The sequence below is a fragment of the Sus scrofa genome, chromosome 11, assembly GCF_054392235.1.
Source record: "Sus scrofa isolate SSC_HxYL_T2T_F1_AM1 chromosome 11, Sscrofa_HxYL_maternal_Yorkshire_Landrace_v2.0, whole genome shotgun sequence".
NCBI classification, from domain to species: Eukaryota; Metazoa; Chordata; class Mammalia; order Artiodactyla; family Suidae; genus Sus; species Sus scrofa.
The window spans coordinates 1,817,290-1,839,992 of record NC_139393.1 but is presented as its reverse complement, the minus strand read 5'-3'; the positions used below and the strand labels follow the sequence as shown (position 1 = coordinate 1,839,992).

Here is a 22,703-nt window from a genome sequence, read left to right as displayed (position 1 = left end):
ACCCAAACTTTGCCACTTTGAGTACTTTCACGTTGTTATTCAACCATCAGCCCATCTCCGGAATCTTTCTCTTTCCCCTTTTTCTTCCATCCCGCGGGGTCAAGAGCCTGGCAGAGAAGCACTCGAGGGGCAAGTTGAGAGAGTTGATGCGGAGCTGTTGGGGGAGCAGGTGTAGGAGCCCCAGAGAGAGCCCGTGTTACAGCATTTCGCATATTCTGCATGGCAGCTGCGTGGCATCATTGCTGTTGACAGTGACCGATGTTTGTCATTGTAGCCCACCAAGGAAAGGAAGTCTGAGGGCCTCGTAGGATTTGACAGGAGGAATTCCTTCCCCCAAACCTTTTTTTTTTTTGCTTTCTAGGGCCGCACCTGAGGCATATGGAGGTTCCCAGGCTGCGGGTGGAATTGGAGCTATAGCTGCTGGCCTACACCACAGCCACAGCAACGCAGATCTGAGCCACATCTGTGACCTACTCCGCAGCTCACGGCAATACCGGATCTTTAACCCACCAAGCAAGGCCGGGTATTGAACCTGTGTCCTCATGGATACTAGTCAGATTCATTTCTGCTGAGCCACAACGGGAACTCCTTGATTGATGTTTTTATTATTATTTTGTCTTTTTAAGACCGTGCCTGCGGCATATGGAGGTTCCCAGGCTAAGGGTCTAATTGGAGCTACAGCTACCGGCCTACACCAGAGCCACAGCAACTTGGGATCTGAGCCATGTCTGTGACCTACACCACAGCTCATGGCAACATCGGATTCTTAACCCATCAAGCAAGGCCAGGGATCAAACCTCCGTCATTAGGTATCCTAGTCAGATTCGTTTCCGCTGAGCCACGACAGGAACTCCGATGATTTTATTGTTTGTGTGGTAATGATCAGTCAGGTGATTAATGTAGACTAAGTGTTAGATCATACTATATTATTTATGAAACCTGGAATTTTATAAATGGAATATCAGTTTTTATATTAAAATTAGATGAGACCTGTACCTTATCAAGTGTGTGAATATCAGAGTGTCCAAAAATCATTAGCTTTGGGAACTTTTTGAATTTGAATTTTTTTTTTTTTTTCTTTTGTTGTTGTTGTTGCTATTTCTTGGGCCGCTCCCGCGGCATATGGAGGTTCCCAGGCTAGGGGTTGAATCGGAGCTGTAGCCACCGGCCTACGCCAGAGCCACAGCAACGCGGGATCCGAGCCGCGTCTGCGACCTACACCACAGCTCACGGCAACGCCGGATCGTTAACCCACTGAGCAGGGGCAGGGACCAAACCCGCAACCTCATGGTTCCTAGTCGGATTCGTTAACCACTGCGCCACGACAGGAACTCCTGAATTTTTTTATTATAGTTGGTTTACAGTGTTGTGCCAATTTCTGTTGTACAGCAAAATGACTCCGTTATGCATCTACATACGTCCTTTTCATTCTGCTTTTTTATATTATCGCCCATCAGGGTCTATCGCAGGAGACTCGATATAGTTCCCTGTGTTGGACAGTAGGACCTCATTGCTTATCCATGCGAAATGTAAGGATTTGATATATTAACTAACCCCAGACTCCCGGTCCATCCCACTCCCTCCCCCCTCCCTCGGTAACCACAGGTCTGTGCTCTCTGTCTGTTTTGTAGATAGGTTCATTTGTGCCATATTTTAGATTCCACATATAAATGATATCATATGGTGTTTGTCTTTTTCTGACTTAGCTCACTCGGTATGATAATCTCTAGTTGCTTGGGAACTGTTTCTGTTTGTAGAATAACTAGCATGTTAATTATGCAGAATGATGTGTGATAGTGCTTTTTCAAAGGTGATGAAAAGAAAGAATGCACAATTCAGAAATTCCCATAGTTGATGTGTATTCGTAACAGTACAACAAATGGTATAGTGTGTCGTGTGCTGTGTGTCCAGGGTACACTCAACAGACACTAATGATGAAAAGGTTCGTAAACACAAAACTCATTTGAATTAGAGAAAATAGTCAGAATGAAGAATTTGCAAATTCAAGGATAAAAATATTCAGCATAATTAGCTATTCAATAAAATTTTTTTTAAAAAAAGTAATTAACGGAGTTCCCTGTGTGACTCAGTGGGTTAATAAGGATCTGGTGTTGTCACTGCTGTGGCCCAGGTTCAGTCCCTGGCCAGGGAACTTCACATGCCATGGGTGCAGTCAAAAAAAATAAAGAATTTAGCAGGTTTTGCTTTTTGTTTTTTTGTTTTTTTTTGGTCTTTTTGCCTTTTCTAGGGCTGGTCCTGTGGTATATGGAGGTTCCCAGGTTAGGGGTTGAATCAGAGCTGCAGCTATTGGCCCACACCACAGCCACAGCAACGCCAGATCCAAGCCGAGTCTGCAGTCTACACCACAGCTCATGGCAACGCCGGATCCTTAACCCACTGAGCAAGGCCAGGGATTGAACCCGCAACCTCATGGTTCCTAGTCGGATTCGTTAACCACTGAGCCACGACGGGAACTCCAGCAGTTGTTTTTTAAAAATCATACTGTGGTTGATTCACAATATTAGCTTCAGATGTTCAGCACTGTGAGTCAGTATTTTTGTAGATTATACTCCATGATAGTCTGTCCTAAGACAGTGGCTCTAATTCTGTGTGCTTCTCCTTGTTGCTTCTCCACTTAACACAATTCTTTAATGGGAATGTCTTCATTTTTATCTGGAGAGCTGTAGAGGGTGCTGTATCCTTAGGAATAGTAGTCTGAACTGGCTTTAGCCAATTACAAGAATTCCTTTAGGCCGTGGAATTAGCGTTAGTCAATTTCTCTTGGATGTGGCCCTCCCCCGCCCACTATTTTAACCGGAAAGAGAGTACGTAGTGTTGCATAATTGACATAGTTAAATGATGAATGCTGATTTAATATGTACTTGGTTGCAAAATGTTTTTCATCCTCAGCTTCTTGGAATACAGGTGAAGCGATGGGTCCCACACTTTATATTGGCTATAATAACAAAGGCTCATTTTCTCTCATTCTGTCCCCCTCCTCTCTCCCCACAGTGAGCAAGTGCTGTTTTGCTGTGTATGCTGTGTAAGCAGTGTCTCCTCTTTAGATGGGGCTCAAAGGACAAAGATAACCAAACCATGCACTCGCGTGCATATCATTAGGTAGATTTGGTTCAGAAGAATATCATCTTTTGTTAGAACAAAGTGGAATTTAAAAACCTAGGCACAGTTTTAGAAGCTGTTTTTGTTGGAGAAGTCTGGCTTTTCTGGTTGGTTTATTTATTTTCAGAAAGGAATTTTGTATACTCCAAATTTTACTTTTTCATTTTCCGGGTTTAATAATTTGATTTTAGAAAAACTTGAGGTAGAATTATTTGATAATAGTTCTATCTTAAAGGATTGTTTTTAGAAATCAATTTTTAATAACTTTGGATTCAGTTCTACTAATATGAATAATTGAGAAATTCATTGAACTTGGTCAATTTAGATGGAGTGGTATGTTTTGGAATAAAAGGCAACAACTTAGCGATGTTTTTAAGAAATTGCAGAAGTCGGAGCTCCTGTCAGTGGTTAATGAACCCGACTAGTATCCATAAGGACGAGGGTTCGATCCCTGGCCGCCCTTGTGGGTTTAGGATCTGTGGGTTAAGGATCCAGTGTTGCCGTGAGCTGTGGTGGAGGTCGCAGATGTGGCTTGGATCATGCGTTGGTTGCTGTGGCTGTGGTGTAGGCTGGCAGCTACAGCTCTGATTTGACCCCTAGCCTGGGAACTTCCATATGCCCTGGGTGCGGCCCTAAAAAGACAAAAGACAAAAAAAAAAAAAAAACAAAAGCAGAAGTTAAATAAGTATTTTTCTAAAACCTAGGCAAGTTGAAAGGATTCTGATTCAAACCTTGCCTGGGATTTCTTCCTTTTCCCTGAAACCATATTTTAAATATTTACCATGAAGTTTTATGTTACCGTTCCTAAAAAAAAAGGGAAGCAAGAATTTGTCTTCGCATTGCTCGCTGAAAGTGTGGTGGGTGAGGGATATTGCCGTTGTTCCAGCTCGCTCATTAAACAAATGTGCTCTGTCTGTTTGTGTTTAACTCTCAAGGCACCACCTTCCATGGTTAGCACTGAGCAGCGCCAGCATGCTGAGCACATATTCTTATCGTTTAGGAAATCAAAGTCACCATTCGCAGTTTGCAAGCATATTTTGGGTAAGTATTTACTTTAAAAGCATCTGGTTTTCTATTTCGAACGTTAGCTATTTTAGATTCATTTTGAAATAAGCAGGTTTGTACATTTGACCTTTGCCTTGATAATCATTCCACTGAAGTGGCTTTAAATGTGTTCCACAAAGCCAGAAAGAAAACTGTTTTTTTGCTTTGGATTTTCCTTCCCTAGATACTACATCTGATAATTTGTTCCATTATTGACCGTAACGTGAAGGCTGTTAATGGTGGGAGGAAAGTCTAATGGTTTTTCTCTTGTTTTCAGGTGTGATGTCACTTAGAGGACATAAACTGTACCATCTCCCAGGCTTTAAAATTAAGATTTTTGAGGGGGGTTTCTCCAGGTTCTTTCCGTTGTTTTTCGGTTTTTTTTTTTTTTTTTTTAACCATATAGTTTGTACTTGGCTCATTTAGCAAATATTAGTTCTGTGTAGGTTATTCATTGTATTCCTAAATGAAACATTGATTTTTTTCTCTTGTAAAAAATGTTTTTGGAGTGCCTTCTATCTGACATATGTATAGAAGTGACCTCTTTAAAAATAATTACTAAAGTTATAACTTATTTAAAGATGGAATTTTCTCTGCCTCTTAAATATTTTTCGGTAATAGAGAGGAGTTCCCTGGTGGCCTAGTGGTTAAGGACTCAGCATTATCACTGATGTGGCTTGGTTTTGAACCCTGGCCTAGGAACTTCCCCATGCCACAGGTGCAGCAAAAAGGGAGGGGGGTGAGGTTTCATTGGTTATTGTTATTTTATAACCTGATTATTGTTGGCTGTTTTTTAATTGGAGCCACTTATTATAGCCCACATTGAAGGTTCTGAAAGGAAGGCTGTTTGAGTTATCCATGTGCACAAAATTGGTTTGTTGAGTGTCAGGGACTAAAACATCTGACCTTTCATTCTTGTGCTTTTAGGAAGACTAATCCGTTAGTTTCCGGGTTGGAATAGCCTGCAATTCCAGTTCTGTGTCCTGAGCGCTTCCCGCCAGGGGCTGTGGGAGGGCGGTGGGGACCGTGCGGCCCCAGCGCCGGGGGTGCCTGCTGCCCTGTGGCAGCTTGAGGTCACCTTGCCTCTCACCCGAGATGGGCGCAATGATACCGTTTTCCTCAAACAGACCGGATGACCCCGGACGGTGGTGGGGTGCAGAGGTAGTGACATGTGAAAGCCCTCTGGGACAGGAAGGCCAGTGTTGCCACCCCTTGCCTCATTTCAGATGGCCCCCGTGTTCTTTCTGCACAGAGCTGGCAGCGGTGGCCCAGGCGGCTCTGTCTCGTTTCGGGTTAGATCTTACTCTCAGAGAGAGTTCGGTCCACGGCCTACTGCCCCGAGCGCGCCCAGTCTTGTCTGATCTCGGAAGCTAAGGGGGTCGATGGGAGAAATAGTTTTAATAACCTTTAATTCTGAATGAGGCCGTTTTGAAGATTTCTGTTGTTGTTTTTCCTTTTTTTTTGAATAGTGTATACTTGGTTGGATCTGGCTCTGGCACTAAGAAAAGTTATCTTATGCCTGTAGGGAATATTTAACTCAATGTTAAGTAAAAAGCAGCAAAACAGCACATCAGTATTAAGAATTTAAGGGAGCCTTCGTCCTCACTGCCTTGAAATTGTTCGGCGTTAACAGATTTAGGAAGCCTCGGGTGGTCTGAGTCTGGCTCTGCGGGCTCGAGCCGTAACTGCGTCACGAGGTCCCCGCAGTGTTTCTTCTGACTTCCCACGCGACTGAGTTGTCCTGTTCTTGCTGGGGATTGCTTGATCCAAGTGATAAGTATGTTATTAGAGTGTATGTGTTTATACCTCTCTTTTCCTTTTTAGAGTATGTACATTTTATGAAGAACTATTGCTTTGTTATGGTTTGAGCTTGTTTTGGAATACTTTTGTGTTTCTGATAAAAATTTCTAAAGAACAGGATGGCTCGTTCTAGCCGTGCTGCTGAAAGCAGTTTGGATGTTGGGACATGAACTATTTCAAAGGTTGGGTGTACGTGTTAAAAGCGTAATCATTAATGTGCTGCCAAGCCCTGTGTTCCATTAATGCCGACACCTCCACTTCGCAGGAGAGCCTGACTCCTTACTCGGTCGCCACCAGCACAGAAAGGTTCACTCCTCTAAGAAGACTTCTCATGCACGTGGCAGTCGATCGCAGTTCAGGATTTCACACTCTTACTGAGGGAGGACAGGTCGCGTTTCTGGAATGTCGGGGGACTACGTTCTAAGGAGCGGGAGACTTTCTCTTGGATGCTTCCCTTTTCTGGCCTAAAATTCTTCCTTCCCACTAGTAACTTCTGTTTTAGTATGTTTCTCATTTCCCCCCGTTTCTTTCTCTTCTTAGCCTTGTGTTTACCTTGCAGTTTTTGTTTCTTTGCCGTGTGTGCGCGTGTGTGCCTGTCGCATGTCGCGCATTTCGTCGGGAGAGCACCCTCAGACTTCGTCCCTCGACGTCCTTGGCGCTTGGGAGTTTACTAGTTTTGTGGGGCCAGGTGTGCCTTCCAAAACCTGCCGACGACCGCTCTTGGTGGAGGGTCGCCCCCGACCTCGAGGCGGCGTCCAGCGCCTCTGGCGCGACCTTGGAGCTTGCTGTTGCCCTCTCTCGGGGAGAAGAGGCCGGACGGCCAGCCTGCGACTCCCTGCGGGCGGGTGCCTGGGGGCTGCCTTGCAGCTCGGCTGCCTCTGCTTTGGAAAGAAGCCCGAGGCCCGAGAGGCGAGTGCGAGTGCCCGCGGCACCTGCCTCCCGGCCCTTCGCTTGGCTTTGCCTGGTCTTCAGGGCTCTGTCTGGTTGAAGGCGCCGCCCGGGGCGCCCCTGGGTGTTCGTTCCGCGGTGTTGTTGGAGTTGGGGCGGCTGGAAGTGAGGACTTGCTGCTGAGGCGGCTCAAGCCACTTTGTGGCCTCGACGGAGCCCTGGGCGGTGGGAGACCGACCCTGCCTCGGAGTGTTGGAAATCCGGGGGGGCTGCGGGCTCTCCCCGAGGACCTCGCGGGCACGGAGAATGGGGACGAGGCCCCCGAGCTGCCGGCGGCCTCTAGAGCCCCTGCCGGCGGCGTCGGCACGTCTCGGCCCCGCGTAAGCGCAGCCTGGGAAGGCCAGGGCGGTTTTATAGGGAGGTAAATGGATTAGTTCGGAAAACTCCCTCTTTTAAATGGGGAATTTGGCTCTCTTTTTCTCAGATTCCTTCCTTCTGAGAGGCAGCCCCTCATGGATCAGCAGTGTGGATCCGCATTTGATGCCAGGCAGGGGTCTCCGAGGAGGAGACTCTCCTGAAGACTTCCTGATGCCATGTGCCGTCCAGGACGGCCTGCTCCTCACCCCCGTAAACAGGGGCTGGGGACAGAAGAAGAGCCTGGGATGTTAGCGCAGGGAGTTAGGCAAGGCCCGTTTCACTGCTTACGAGAAGCAGGCCCAGCCCCTGGCCCCTGCGTTTAGGGCGGGTTCGCATCGTCCAGAGGCCTCCGCCCCGCCAGGCCGCCTCAGCCTCCTCTCCCGGTCTGGCAGTGCCGGTCTGGCAGTGCCCGGCTCGGCCACTAAAGTGCAGGAATCGGACTCGATGGTCTTCATTGTTATACTTTTAAAATTCTGGGAGTCCCTAAGATGCTGCTGCTTTGCTAAAATTCATAGTTAAGGATTTCACATCCTTAAAATTTTTTATGATTCACAGGAGGAAGTACAGATAGGCAGACAACCATCGTTTTCTTTCAAGAAGAGCTTTATCGTAAGAGGTGATTTCAGTTACCTTGATGAAGCCCTACCGTATTTCTCCCTAAGTGAGCTAAGTGGATAGAACCGGGTTCTGTTTCAAGTTCTCTTTGAATAAAACACGCCCCCCCCCCCCCCGTCCTAGAACTTTAAACACCTATTTTATAATAGGTTTACATTTTTAGAAGCTATTGCTTTATTTGTTCATTGTATTTTTAGGTTTCTAAGTTTTTCCATGTCAGTTAGAATTCATGCTAAGATAGCATGGACTAGTCAAACTTAAAAAACAAAAGGTCCAGAAGGGCCCCTCTTACTAGTTTTGGTAGGTTCCGAACTCCTGTGCACGAGTCTCGTGTGGTGGGGATTTATGTAGGCGTACATTTTCCCCCGTGTTTTTTGTAGCTTCTTGTGTCACGATCACTTGTAAGATTTTTAAGGGATCTGAGCTCCAAGAGGAGAGGAAGTGATGTGCCTGACGGTATCTGCATGCTCTTCCGATAGCTTCTGGAAGGTGCCACGCTGTGGCTGGCCGTAGTTCTCAGGCGTCCGGGGCCCCTCTCTAGTCGTCTTGGAGTCACATCCAACTCTGCCTGGATTTCACATGATGGCTACTTTGTAGAGCTTCAGAAAATTTCTGCTTTTTTCTTGACTTCATTTTGACTGTTTCTCCCTTTCGATAATGCTGTTTGGAAATGCGTGGTATTGGTGACTAAGAGAAAAAAATAGAAAATTAATGTAATATTTCTTTGGTGTGTTAATTTTCTATTTTTTTCCCCTTCCGATCCAGTTCTTAGTTCAGAGGCTTTCACTTGCTAGTTAAAGCTGGATCTCTCTAAGGGTAGCTTTGGGATTTTACTCAGTTTGATCAGTATCGCAATCAGAAAATTCACAAGAACTTCTCACCTTGTGCAAACGTGACTTTTTCAAGAAGCAGCTGAGACCAGGAACCTGCATGTGGCCGTGCCTACCTCTGAACCTGCTGTCAGAGACGGGCCAGCCTGCCGAGAGCTCGGGCGCCCGACCCGCTGAGCCGTTGGGACAGCGTGGCTCCCGGCCGGCAGGCCTCTTCCCAGCCGGCTGGTCCGCGCCTCGGCGGCACCAGGTTCTGCTTTGCACAGGGGGAGAATCTCTCAGGACATTTTCGGATTGCTTTCTACTTTCATTTTATTTTTGTTAAAGCTGTGTTATTTTTTAGTTCCTCATGCTTTGGAAGTAACAGTTGAAGAGAGGTGAGGAAAGTTTGTGACAATTGTGATCGGTGATTAGCTGCCACCTGCCTGAGGTGTCTTCTGAGAGGAACTAACCTCTTTGTGGTGCTAGCGCGAGGTCACTGGATAAAAAAGGCACAGGTAACCGTCTCCTTCCTTGTCTGAGCCTCTGTCCCCGTTGAGCCGTGCAGCGTGGTCACGGGGAGCGGGGCCGCGTCTGAAGCCGCTGTCTGTTCTCTCGTCAGAAACCAGCAAGGTGGACTACGTGCTCTTCCAGGCCGCCACGGCCGTCATGGAGGCCGTCGTCCGCGAGTGGATCCTGCTGGAGAAGGGCAGCATCGAGTCCCTGCGCACATTCCTCCTCACCTACGTCTTACAGAGGCCCAAGTGAGTACGCGGCCGCGCCGCCAGGGCCTCCTGCTCGGCTCCTCCCCGCTCGCTGGCTTGGCTTTGCGTGGCTGTCGCCGTGGGTAAGCTCTGTGTGGAGCGCGTGCTGCGGGCCCACCCCGCGGGGGAGGCGGCGTGGCCGCCTCGGACGGCAGCCTCTGCTGGCGCAGGCGGCGCGGGCTCTCGCCCTGGGAAGGCGGTGTGGACGGAGGTGCGGGCGCTGCGCAGGTCTGGGGCGCGGGTGGTGCGTCGGAGTCGCTCTGGAGGTGGTGGCGGCCGCTCTCTGCTCGCGGGTCGCTCGGCTTCCTGCTCGCGCTGCGCTCGGGGACAGGCGGGTGCCCGGGAGGGTCGCGACGCCACGCGCCCGAGCAGACCACGGGCCACCCCGCGTGGACGCAGGCCGCGCACCCCGGGGCTGCGGGAGAACAGCACGACGCTCGCCGGGGCCCTTTGGCGAGGGCCCGGGGCTGAGCAGCGGGGGTGGGCGAGAACCTGCCGTGGTGCCCGCGCTGTTGTGGGAACGTTTTACCAGGCCGTGCGGGCTCCCTGCTTGGACGATTCAGAACCCGTTGAGGAAAGCTCTTAGCCGCACGCGTCTGGGGGAGAGAGCCGTCTGCGCACCTCCTCTGAGTCCCCTAAGGGCCAGGCCTGCTCCCGGCGTGTGCGCGGCGCAGGCGGCGGCGGGAGCGCAGCGCTTCCTGCGCGCGCTTTGCTCGCCCCCTCGGGGCAGGAGCTGCTCTGTGCTCAGGCCGCCGTGCCGGGCGCCCCCGTGCGTGGAGCTTGGCGAGGAGGTTAGGCGAGCGTGCGTGGTGCAGTGGGTTAAGGATCCAGCCTTGTCGCCGCCGGGCTCCGGCCCCTGTGCTGTGGGTTCCAGCCCTGGCCCAGGGCGCCGCGGGCGCGGCCGACTCCGAGCGCACTGTCCGAGCTTTGCTCTCGCGGCCTCGACGAGCAGCCCCGGAGTCCCTAACGCTGAATTGGACTTACTGGCGTGGCTGCGGCCCTCAGTAAAGTGAGAGTCAGTGCTGCGCACATCACAGAACACACGAGAGCAGGAAGCCCAGCGTTGCCGAGCCTGTTGGCCTTGCACGTTGGAGGCTGAGTGGATGTACGTGAACGTGAGGGGAGGGTGCGGCTTTTTTTCTACTTTTAATACAGTGAGGAAAACTTGCTCCCGTCTCATACCTTTCCTCCTTCCTGCTGATGTTCTTTCTTTCTTTAAATTTTAACTCGTTGTTTAATGTGCCCCTTTGGGTGTGTTTTCACCTTGTTCTGTCACAGCCGCCACGCCCTTACCCCACACAGAACCGCTGAGCTGGGGGGGGGGGGGGGCTTGGGACATAGGCGTGGAACAGATTTTGATGGTGTGTGTGGGTGTGATCCTGTGTCATCCAAAGTAATCTCGCCCTAATAATTCTGATTAGTTCAGATGCTAATTTAGAGTTGACTATAGGCTTTTGCATTGAAATAGTTCACTTTGTTGGAGTTCCCATCACGGCGCACCAGAAACGAATCTGATTAGGAACCATGAGGTTGTGGGTTCGATCCCTGGCCTCACTCAGTGGGTTAGGGATCTGGTGTTGCCGTGAGCTGTGGCATACAGACACGGCTTGGATGTGGCTTGGCTGTGGCTGTGGCGTAGGCGGGCCACTACGGCTCGGGTTTGATCCCTAGCCTAGGAATCTCCATATGCCGTGAGTGCAGCCCTAAAAAGACAAAAGACCAAAAAAAAAAAAAGTTCACTTACATATTTTCTTCCAAACACTTACTTTCAGAAAGAAAAAGTTTTAGGCAAGCCTGAAAGAATAGGTCTGTGGACATGCACCTCTCCTGCTCTCTTGTAGAGGCTCAGTTACCATTTTGTCACACTTGGTTTCTCTCTCATTTGTATGTGCACGTTCTCCCCGAACCACTGACCGTACGCTGCAGAAATAGTGACACTTTATCCGTAAAAACTTAAGCACGTCTCTCCTGAGGTGTGATCTCAACACTCTTGATATAATTACTATATTTTTAAAATCAATATAATTCTGACCTCATATTCTGATATCCACAGTTTTCTGAATAATATTATTTGTATCCTTTTCCTCCCTTAGAGGTTTTTGGTTTTGCTTTTTGCTGTGCCCTTGGCATACAAAAGTTCCCGGGCCAGTGATCAGACCCGCACCACAGCCGTGACCTGAGCCTATGTAGTCAGTGACAGTGCTGGATCTTTATTCTGCTGAGCCACAAGAGAAGTGTGTTTGTTTGTTTTGGCTGCACGTGTGGCATATGGAAATTCCTGTGCCAGGGATTGAATCTGAGCCATAGCTGCCATCTGTGCCACAGCTGTGGCAAAGCCAGATCCTTAACCCACTGTGCTGGTTGGGGATTGAACCATGCTGCTGCAGAGACAATGCCAGATCCTTAACCTGCTCTGTTAAAACAGGAACTCCCAAGAAGTTTTTTTTTTTTTTTTTTTTAAAAGGTCAGGAAGTTATTTTTTTGATCCGGGATTTAACCACAGATTTATATGTTGTGTTTATTTGTCATGTCTTCCTTAATCTGGACTAGTTCTGCCTTCCTTGGTCTTTCATGATATTTTCATCTTGTAGAATGTCCCACAGAATGGACTAGAGTCAGGTCAAAATGTGGTGAGCTGCCGAGGTGAAATGCCCCCGGCTCTGCCCTGTAGAAGTCCACGCGTGTCCCGTCGTGCATTTCCCGTGGCCGCATGGACGTTTTTCTTGTCTGCACAGAGTGAAATGCAGGGTGCACGTTTTAAAAGGCAGCATAGCTGAGTGGTTGAGAAGGGGACCGTGAACCCCATTTCTGCCACTAACTCCATGTGACCTTGGGCAGATTATTTAATCTGTGCATTGATTTTCTGATGATTAAATAGAGCAAATAATAATGCTTGCTCAAAAGGTTGTGATGATTAAATGTATTAATTTTTTGATGTTACTATATATGGAGACTTGCAGGTCATAAGCATTTAGTAAATGTTAGGTATAATTATTTATTTTCCTAGTTTTTCTTTCTTTTTTTTTTTTTAGGGCCACACTTATGGCATATGGAAGTTCCCAGGCTAGGGGTTGAATCAGAGCTGTAGCTGCTGGCCTGCGCCACAGCCACAGCCACACCAGATCTGAGCCTTGTCTGTGACCTGTGCCGCAGCTCGTGGCAACACCAGATCCTTAATCCACTGAGCAAGATCAGGGATCGAACCCACGTTATCATGGATACTAGTTGGCTTCTTGACCTGCTGAGCCACAATGGGAACTCACTTCTTAGTAACTTACAGTTTTTGCCAGGAGCAATATTTAAAACTAGTTTGACATGTGCCTTCCTGGTAGTTAGTGTGTTTGAATATTTAAAACTAGTTTGACATGTGCCTTCCTGGTAGTTAGTGTGTTTGAATATTTAAAACTAGTTTGACATGTGCCTTCCTGGTAGTTAGTGTGTTTAAAATGATTGTTTCCTCCCATAAGTACAAAAATTCCCTTTTGTTAGTTCACATTCTTGTGCACAGTAAGATCTCTGCTTCTATTTGCTTAATGAACTTTTTTTTTCTTTTTAGGGCCGCATTTGAGGCATATGGAGGTTCCCAGGCTGGGGGTTGAATCTGAGCTGTCGCCTCCAGCCTACACCACAGCTCACGGCAACGCCAGATCCTTAACCCACTGAGCGATGTCAGGGATCGAACCTGTATCTTCATGGATACAAGTCGGGTTCTTTAACCATTGAGCCACACGGGAACTCCCGCTTAGTGAACTCTTCAAGTCTGTTTTGAAGGAATGTTTTCCCCCTTCATTCTTGACGGAGCGAGCCGGTGTTGGTTCATTTGCATGAATGTCTGGTAGGCGCCTGTGCCTGGCAGGTGGTGTGCTTTCTGGCGACTTCACTGCAGGCTCCGTGGCAGCCGGCCGGGGTACAGTGAAACCTGTAGTAACAGATGCTTCATGTTGTGGGAGCTGTGGGGGCACCTCCTTTGCAGTCAGTAGGCTCGGGCAGAGGGTGGCATTTAGAGGCCTGGAAGGGCATCAGCTTTGTGCCAGGAACTGGAAGAAGTTCAGGGCAGCCGTGGTTTGAAGTGGATGGGGAAGAGCCGAGATGAGAGGGGAGGAGGTCTTTGGCCCTGAAGGGCCTTAGACGTGGTGATCGTGTCATTTATGTCCAGGTGGGGCCACTTTTTGGAGTGAGAGGACAGCGGTGGTGGGGAGTCCCAGGAGGGCCGGGCTGGGCCTGCTGCTCCCTGGCCAGGGAGGGCGTATGGCGCTGTCGAGTGGCAGCCTGGAGGCTGGATTACAAAGCTTAGGGCTGAGCTTTCTGAGCCTCTCCGCCCCGCCCGCCACATGTCTGGCCACCCTGTGGCATATGGAATTCCCGGGTCAGGGATCAGATCTGAGCCACAGTCTTGATCCAGGTTGCAGCTCGGCAATGCCAAATCCCCACCTGACTGTGCCTGGCTGGGGGTCAAACCAGTGTCCCAGGGCTCCCAAGACGCCGCCGATCTCATCGGCTCTTGAGATCCTGGGGCCGATCTCATCGTGCCCCAGCGGGAACTCCCACGCTTGTCCTTTAAGAACCGGCGGGCAGCTGGCCTGGTGGGCTCTGTAGAAGGCCTCCGGCAAGGCCGACTCCTCTGCCCCGCGCCAAGGAATAAGATGTAGATAGGAGCGTGGCACGGGTGTTAGGAACTTGGGTGTCTCCCCGCGTTGCACGATGCTGCCTTTCACCTTAAAGGGAACGGAGCTGAGACTGTGCAGTTGCTCGGAGAAGCATATTAGGTCAGAACCTATCTCGGTCTGGCTCGTGGGCCCCGACTTGTGGACTTGTGCCTCGACCCCGAGCACTGCCCGAAGCAGCTGCGCTGAGGTGGCGCCTGGGATGCCCTGGGTGCCCTGTAAGGGTGTCGAATCCTCCCCGCCCCCCGCGCCCTGATCCCCACTTCACTTGGGCGAGAACTGAGGCTCTGAGTGTGAACTGGCTGCCCAGGGTCCTGTGGCCGGTATATACCTGAGTGTGGATTCGAACCCGGGTCTCTGGCTGGGGAGTCAGTGTGGAGCTCAGAGGCGCTGCCTTAGGTGTAGCTGTGTGTGAGTAGCTTCAGGCCCAGGGAGAAATTTGGGAGGACTTTTATATTGGATTTATGTAAAAGTTTTCACAATGATTTTTATGTTTTACAGCCTCCAAAAGTATGTTCGGGAACAGATTCTATTAGCAGTAGCAGTAATTGTAAAACGAGGATCGTTAGATAAATCAATTGACTGCCAAAGCATTTTTCATGAAGTCAGCCAGTTGATAAGTAGTGGCAACCCCACTGTGGTAAGTGTGCTATTTGTAAATATCTCACCGTTTGCTTTTGTTTTACGCAAATGCCGTTACTGCAGCAGCACCGCTGTCTCCCGAAAGGAAAAGACAGCCTGAGAAATCAAGCACTTTCCATCCGTTCATGCTTTCTTCCAGTCTTTTTATATGTGTACATGCTGTGGGTGCGACATGCCTTGTCTGTTCATTCGATTCTGTTTCTCTGTGTTGCCAGTGTTCTCAGCCACCACGAGTCACAAAGCTCGGAGTTTGCATACGGTGTAAATACTAGACGCCCACACACCTCGTGGGCGTGGTTGGATAAAACAGACAGTGGTGTCTTCTGACACAAAGCTACCTGTGTGGCACACACCCAGGTCGGGAGTGCGGTGACGTCCCCGCGTTCCCGTCGAGCAGCCAGACCTGAGAGCTCCTGTTCTTGCTCACCTCTCTGGGGAGCCGGTGGGGTCCCCCTTCCGGTCCCCTCTCTCCCTTTGGAGAACTGCTCGGCCTGGAGAGGGGCTGCCCGAGGCCGCAGGGGGTGCACCTCGTGACCCGCTGTGACTTTTATCAGTGGCATGATGCTTAACTCTCGTGGCATTGGGACTGGCAGTACCTGGCTGTCCGGATGCTCAGGTGTGAAATCTTGAAGTCTTTGGGCCAGACTTTTCATTGCCCACTTCTTTGCTTTTACCATTTGGACGGCATCTGTGGGAAGCAGTGCACCTGACAGCTCTTGACGAAGTGCACCTTCAGCGGATCCCGCGTGGCTGTGGCTGTGGCGGAGGCCGGCAGCTGTAGCTCCGATTCGACCCCTCGCCCGGGAACTTCCATGTGCTGCGGGTGCGGCCCTAGAAAGCAAGAAAATAAAATAAAATAAACATGCCAGTGGCACTTATATGCGCCAATGAACAGCCACACAGTTAAGATACGGAACATTTCTGTCTGTCTGTCTGTCTGTCTATCTATCTATCTATATTTTTTGCTTTTTAGGGGCACACCTGTGGCATATGGAGGTTCCGAGGCTAGGTGTCCAGCCTGAGCTGTAGCCGCCGGCCTGTACCACAGCCACAGCAACACGGGATCCAAGCCTCGTCCGCAACCTACTCCCCAGCTCGTAGCCACGCCAGATCCTTCACCCACTGAATGAGGCCAGAGACTGAACTCGGATCCTCATGGATGCTGGTTGGGTTCATTTACTGCTGAGCCATGACGGGAACTCCTCTGTCTCTGTTTTGATCATTGCTGTGTAGACACTGTGTTCTTGTCCTTCTTGTGGCAGATCTCCTCTGAGTTGTGCTGTCCAGTAGAACTCTCTGTGTTGATGCAAATGTTACCTTTATTCTCTCACATGTAGCCGCTGCAGTAGCCACACAGTGCATTCGAGCATCAGGAATGGGACTTGTGTGACTGAGGAACTGAATTCCTTTTTTTTCTTTTCTTTTTTTGTCTTTTTAGGGCCATAGCCATGGCAGATGGAGGTTCCCAGGCCAGGGCGGGGGGTAGAACCCACACCCTCATGGATATTAGTCGGGTTCGTTATTGCTGGGCCACAACGGAAACTCCAAGTTTATTTAATTTTAATTAAATTTTATTTGCATTCAAGTAGCCACATGTAGCTAAATGGGACCATAGTTCTGGAGACTTTATAACATCTAAAGGTCTGATTTTATGTTCTTTTCACTTAGTCTTGGCATTCTAAAATCTAATTGTTAAACTAACAACTTCAGAAATGTATTGAATTGTTATATTTTGTGAGTGTTTTGGCTCTTTTTTTCCTTTTCATTTTCGGCTGTCCTATGGCCCATGGAGCTCCTGAGCCAGGGATCAGATCCGAGCTGCAGTCGTGACCTGAGCCGCAGCTGCGGCAACGCTGGATCTTCAGTGCACTGTGCTGGGCTGGGGATGGCACCCAAGATGCTGCTGGTCCTGTTGTGCCCGAGTGGGAGCTCCTTGGCTTTGTTTTACGCAGCGAGGAGCTCTGCCGAAGGCAGTCCCCAGGCCAGGTTCCGGGGAGAACTTCCGAGGCGAAGGCGATTGGGAAGCTCCTTTCCGCTCCTCTCAGTCTCCAGGCTCTCGGCATCCCGGTGGGGCCACGGTCTGCCCTTGGTGATCCTGGCGCTTCCTGGAATAAGTGTGACCTCATGTTGTGGGGAGTTCTCTTAGCCTCTGCTGCCCAACGAGTGGTCTGTGCGCAGACCCGAGGGGGCGTCGCTGGTGGCCAAGGGGGCAGTAGGAGGTGACCTCGCCAGCCAGAGCTGGCTAGGCAGAGGTGTGGTCCTGGGGCAGCTCTGGGAACTATTATCCCCGCCTCTGCTGCTCCAGGTGGTTTAGCTTCTGCCTTGGGGACCATCTCTTTCTACTCCCCCTGCCCCCCCTTTTTGGGCTGCACCCATGGCATGTGGAAATTCCCAGGCCAGGGAGGTAACCCAGGCCACATCAGGGACATTGCTGGATCCTTAACCCACTGAGCAGCAGGGGAGCTCCCACGCTGTCTCATTTGACAGTCTGCAGTATAGGGTCCAGCTCATTGCCAGTGACCAGGATTTAGACTGAGGAACTTAGCCGCTAACTCTGGGAATCTGTCTGGGATTGTTAGTTTGCTAGGGTATCAATATTAAGGTAGAATTTCTGCTGTTGGTCCTTATCTCTCGGACGTGGCTTCTCGGCAGCCGGATGCTGAAGGCAGCCGATTCGAGGCCCTGGCCTCAGCAGTGACAGCAGGGAGGACACGCTCAGGCCCCTGCTCCCCGTGTCCTCTCCCGGTTCACACGGGGGCCCAGTGCAGCCTGCCGAGCCACCGAGGTAACCGAGGTTCTGAGAGTGCTTGGAACAGATGTGGCTGCTCAGAGAAGGCCGTGCTCTCTTTATGGACATTCGCTGGGCGAGCAGTGGGTGTGTTTAAGATGCTCACGAAATAGTCCAACGGGAGGGATTGTCTAAGGTTGACTTTCTACTGACAGAATCAAGCACTTCCGTCGTCGTAAAAAGGCGGTAGTGGAGGGTAGAATGGAATCTCAGGACGGCAGGATGCGTGGACCTTGGTGGTCACACTGAAAAGCGGGGCCGTAGGAAGCATTCCCGCATTCACACGGCCCCTCCGGAAGGCCTGCCCCGGCCACTCGCGCTCACTGAGCGGGTTAAACACGCAGGCCACAGGCCTGGCACGCACGTTAGTATCTGTCTTCCTCTCGGACTGTTAAGAATTTGTGGGAGTGTTTCAAGAGTTGACTTAAGGTTTTTTTTTTACTCCCAGAGACATGAATAGCAGTCTCTTTGATAAGAATGTAAAATATCAATATATCAGAACATTGATATAATACTGACTGGAAACTTTATATAGTGATCTTAGGAGACGCCTGAAGAGATAAGCGGCCGTGCTTCTCTCTGGATGACCTCATGGATTGTTACCGGTAATTGTTACCCATCCAGAGTGATGCTGCCATCAGCCCCGATTGACCAGAGATGCTGTGTAGTCTGCCTTTTCCCGCTTGCTTTCTTGGTATAGTTTTTTGTAGGTTCACGCATCCCCTGTGCTTGAAAAACAACTGTGTAGCTTCTTTAGGTGCTGATTTACTAATACGTAAAATAAACATCCATGTCCAGATGGGGAAAACAGCACTGGTCCGTGTAGCAGGCGCTCAGCAGGTGTTAGGCCGATCTCCCGGCTGTTCTCCCAGCCCTGTCTTTATAGAACCTGAGGACATGAGCTGTGTGTTAAATCACACATACGGCAAATTATATTTGAAGCATTGAAAATCAGGAGAAAGTATTTACGCTGTTATCCGTGAATGAAAACTGTGTATTTCAAAAATATTTAACTGGAATTGCTGTTGTGGCTCAGTGGTTAACGAATCCAACTAGCATCCATGAGGATGCAGGTTCGACCCCTGGCTTCACTCAGTGGGTTAAGGATCTGGCGTTGCCGTGAGCTGTGGTGTAGGTTGCAGATGCGGCTCGGATCCCCCGTTGCTGTGGCTGTGGTGTAGGCCGGCGGCTGCAGCTGCAGTTGGACCCCTAGCCTGGGAACCTCCATATGCCACCAGTGCAGCCCTAAAAGGCAAAAAAAAAAAAAAAAAAAAAAAATTTAACTAGCACATTAGTTTTCCTTTAAACACTTGAAGAAGTATCTTATGGTCTTTGTTCTCCACTGATGTTTGATTTCCCAGGAGGCTGTGTTTCTTAGACTCAGTGCAGTTTTCTGTGGGTTGTGTGCTTGCTTAGAGGGACGGGGCCCGTGCTGCGACTCCGTGCTGTGCTGTCCCCAGCCGTCTGCCTCCCCTCAGTGTGAGGTGGCCTCAGCCCTGGGAGGCATGGCTCTGGGGACCTCACTGGCTCAGGAAAGGGGCGAGATTTCGAACTGATTTCATGGCGGTTTATTTCCTGTGGAAGCAGGAGGCAAATGTTGCATCGCTTTAAAGCGGTTCGGTTTGGTGTTGAAGCCTCCTCTCTTCCTGTCTGCCTGCCCCTGAGAAGTGGGTGAGAAATTCCCTCGTGGGCCTGGATGTGATAGCAGCTTCATCTCTCTTATCCCACGCTCACTGACGTCTGCCCAGAGGAGCAGCTGGAGGTCCGCTCTCTGTACGGCAGCCTGTCATAAAGTTTATTCTTGGTAGGAGCGCTTCTGGGGTAAGAGCCAGGCTATTATAGGAGACAGTCCTCTCTCTGAAGAGCAGCACTTCTTTCTGTCAGCTGGGGCTCGTGTTTGAATGTCTTGTTCCCGTGACAGAGCGTGGAGAATGGGGCAGGCCCTCTCTGAAGGCTGTGTTTCCCACTGTCATGAAATTAATGTCTTTTACTGGACGTGACAGTGCGACGGCACATTTTTCATGTGAAGGCAGCTCTTGCTTGAGCTGTTAGCCAGCGAGTTTTCCTGTGCATTTTTAGTACTTCAGTGAAAGAAAACAGTAGATTCTTCCACAACTTTGAGACCTCATTGAATTTCTTCTCCTTGTGTTACATAATTGACATCTTTGAAATTCATCAGCAACTAAAACAATAGGGAACACGCCATATATTCATGTCTCAGCTTCCTTTGTGCTGATGAAGTGTCAGATTTATTAATCCAAGTGACCGGCAGTGAGGACCTGCTCTGTCACTCCAGTGATGCTTTAGTTTGGCCTGCCTGCCTCCTTCCGTCCCCCACTTCCTTTTTTTTTTTTTTTTAGGGGCGCACCCATGGCAAATGGGAGTTCCCAGGCTAGGGATCGAAGCCAAGCTACAGCTGCCGACCTGCACCACAGCCACAGCAATGTGGGATCTGAGCTGAGTCTGCAACCTACACCACAGCTCACGGCAACGCTGGTTCCTTAACCCACTGAGCGAGGCCAGGGATCGAACCCGAAACCTCATGGTTCCTGGTCGGATTCGTTTCCACTGCGCCACGGCAGGAACTCCTTTTTTTTTTTCCCCTTTTTTTCCTCTCTCTCCCTTTCTTTCTCGCACTTTATCTCTTTCTTATTTCTATCTCCCTCCCTCCTCCCCTTCTTTCCTTCACTTGCCTCGGTGGCAAATGGGATTGAATTCAAGCCGTGCCTGTGACCTGTGCCACCGCTGCAGCAGTGCTGGATCCTTTATCCCACAGCAGGAACTCCCTTGGCTTTCTCTTTTTTTCCTTTTTAGGGCCGCACCTGTGGCATATGGAGGTTCCCAGGCTAGGGGTCAAATTGGAGCTGCAGCTGCCGGCTTCCACCACACCACAGCAACACCAGAACCGAGCTGCATCTGTGACCTACAGCACAGCTCACGGCAGCACTGAATCCTTAACCCACTGAGGGAGGCCCGGGATGGAACCCGTGTCCTCGTGGATATTAGTTGGGTTTGATACTGCTGAGCCCCAGTGGGAACGCCTGGCTTTCTTTTTTTAGTTGATAACTTACCTTGTCATTTCAGTTTGTTAGAATTTATATAATAAGCACGCGGTGGGACTAAAGAAGCCAGAATAGGTTAATATTCATGGTAATGATGCGAATACCGTTCTCATCAGAACCCGTCACGTTCTCATAGTCCTTTCACTCGCATTCTCTTGGGGCCTCGGGACAGTCACACAAACTCTGCAGCGTGGAGGGTAACAGCCCTTCTCACAGGCGAGACATCTGAGGCCACGATAGACGGGCTGGTGCACCCTCAGTTACTTGAAGGGGCTGTCCGGGACTGCCGGAGCCCGGATTTTCTGACGTCTTTATCTGAACAGTTAGTTTTAGATTCTTGTATTGGAACTGAAAGGGTCCCACACAGAGTGTTTTTATTGAGAAGTTTGGGGGTATAGTTTGAATAAAGGTGATTATTTGGTTTCTAACTCATTGAAAATGAAAGTTGTCAATGTCGGACCCCTCGTTACTGCTGGTCCAGTTGCCAGCAGCAGCAGCAGCAGCAGCGACAGAGCCTGACAGGATGCTGAGAAGGGCCCTGGAGCCCAGAGCCCTGGCTCCAGCTGTTGCAGGCAGTGAAAAAACCCTCTGTCTGAATAGATTCTCTTTATTATTATGTCATATAATAATTGCCTTAGAAATAATTCTTTCAGAAAATTTTACATGAGGTGAGTTTCATTCAGAGTCTTTGCTGCTTTTAGAAAATTAACAGATATTAACTTAATGCTTTATGATCTTGGATAAGTGAAGCATTGCTGTGTTAACCTCTTTTTTATTTTGGCCGTGCCCACAGCACATGGGAGTTCCTGGGCCAGGGATTGAATTTAAGCTGCAGCTTCAAACTGCTCCCCACGTGCAGCAACCCTGGATCCTTAACCTGCTGTGCCCAGCTGGGGATGGAACCTGAGCCGTTGCAGAGACGAAGCTAGAGTCTTCACACGCTGCGCCACAGCGGGAACTCCTGAGTTAACCTCTGAGACGCCTAGGATTTCTGCTGCGGATGCTTGTACTGGTCTCATCCCTGTTAACTTCAGTGTCAGACCCTCATAACGCTCTGCTTATCAGATAGTCGCTTTGACATTCCCCACTCTGAAGGCTTGGAGTCAGTGTCTCCAGTACAGAAGTCAGAGGCGCCAGCAGCGCGGAAGGTGCTGATCTGTAGAGGGGAGAGGTGTGGAGTTCCCTGGTGGCACAGCAGGTTAAGGATCTGGCTTTGTCACTGCGGCGGCTCAGGTCACTGCTGTGGAGCAGGTTGGATCCTCGGCCCAGGAACTTGCACCTGCCATGGGTGTAGCCAAAATAAAAAGTCATGTATTGAGCTGAGCACTGAAACCTGTCTGAAGCAGCCGGACAGGAACCTTCTGTGAGGGTAAGAGCAGCAGACACCTGGGCACCACCGCTTCCTCCCTCTGTCGGTCTCGAGAAGGAGCCTTCCCTTCCGTCCCTTGGGACTTCCTTTGGCTGCTTCCCTAGGTGTCTTCATGACCGTGCACTGCACCTGCTCTGAAAGCCACTGTATTCTAAGGAGATTTGATGTGTCGTTGGTAGTGGAGATGAAGGACCATATTGGGTAATTAGAGCATCCTAGACACACTGGTATGTTTGGCTTCTCTGTGGGAGGAAGTGCTTTGTTGATCTGTGTCGCATGCTTTGCTCTTTTCATGTGTTATCAGTGCTTAATACTCATCATTCTCCAGGTATTTCTAATTTGGCACCTCTGAGCAAAGTCGTATAGAATAATCAGTGTTTATGAAGCGAATCTCAAATCCTTACAGGGCTTCCAAATTAAAGAGTGATTAAGCTGTTACCTTTTAATGATAAAGATATCTTACTAAATTTTAGTTCTTTAAAAGCTGGTCGAGACTTCTCAGCAGGTTACAAACCCGACTAGTATCCGTGAGGCTGTGGGTTTGATCCTGACCTCGCTCAGTGGGTTAAGGATCGGGTCTTGCGATAGCCTGCAGCACAGGTCACAGATGCAGCTCAGATCTGGCGTTGCTGTGGCTGTGGTGAAGCCCTCTGCTGCAACTCTGATTTGACCCCTAGTCTGGGAGCTTCCATAGACTGCACGTGTGGCCCTAAAAACCAAA

General features: G+C 49.7%; 1 protein-coding gene across 8 annotated transcripts in view; it reads left to right on the top strand.

The window, feature by feature from the left end:
• XPO4 (exportin 4) overlaps positions 1 to 22,703 on the top strand; it is a 103,061-nt gene that overhangs the window by 18,031 nt on the left and 62,327 nt on the right. For 4 of the 8 annotated variants that reach the window (XM_084981205.1, XM_084981203.1, XM_084981216.1 and 1 more), the window contains exons 2-4: positions 4,056 to 4,161; positions 9,316 to 9,457; positions 14,623 to 14,761. In XM_084981205.1, the coding sequence (XP_084837331.1) occupies positions 4,056 to 4,161; positions 9,316 to 9,457; positions 14,623 to 14,761 (387 nt within the window). Of the gene's footprint in view, positions 1 to 4,055; positions 4,162 to 9,057; positions 9,212 to 9,315; positions 9,458 to 14,622; positions 14,762 to 22,703 lie in introns of all 8 variants that reach the window. The other 4 variants (XM_084981210.1, XM_084981208.1, XM_084981204.1 and 1 more) reach the window with 3 other exon arrangements.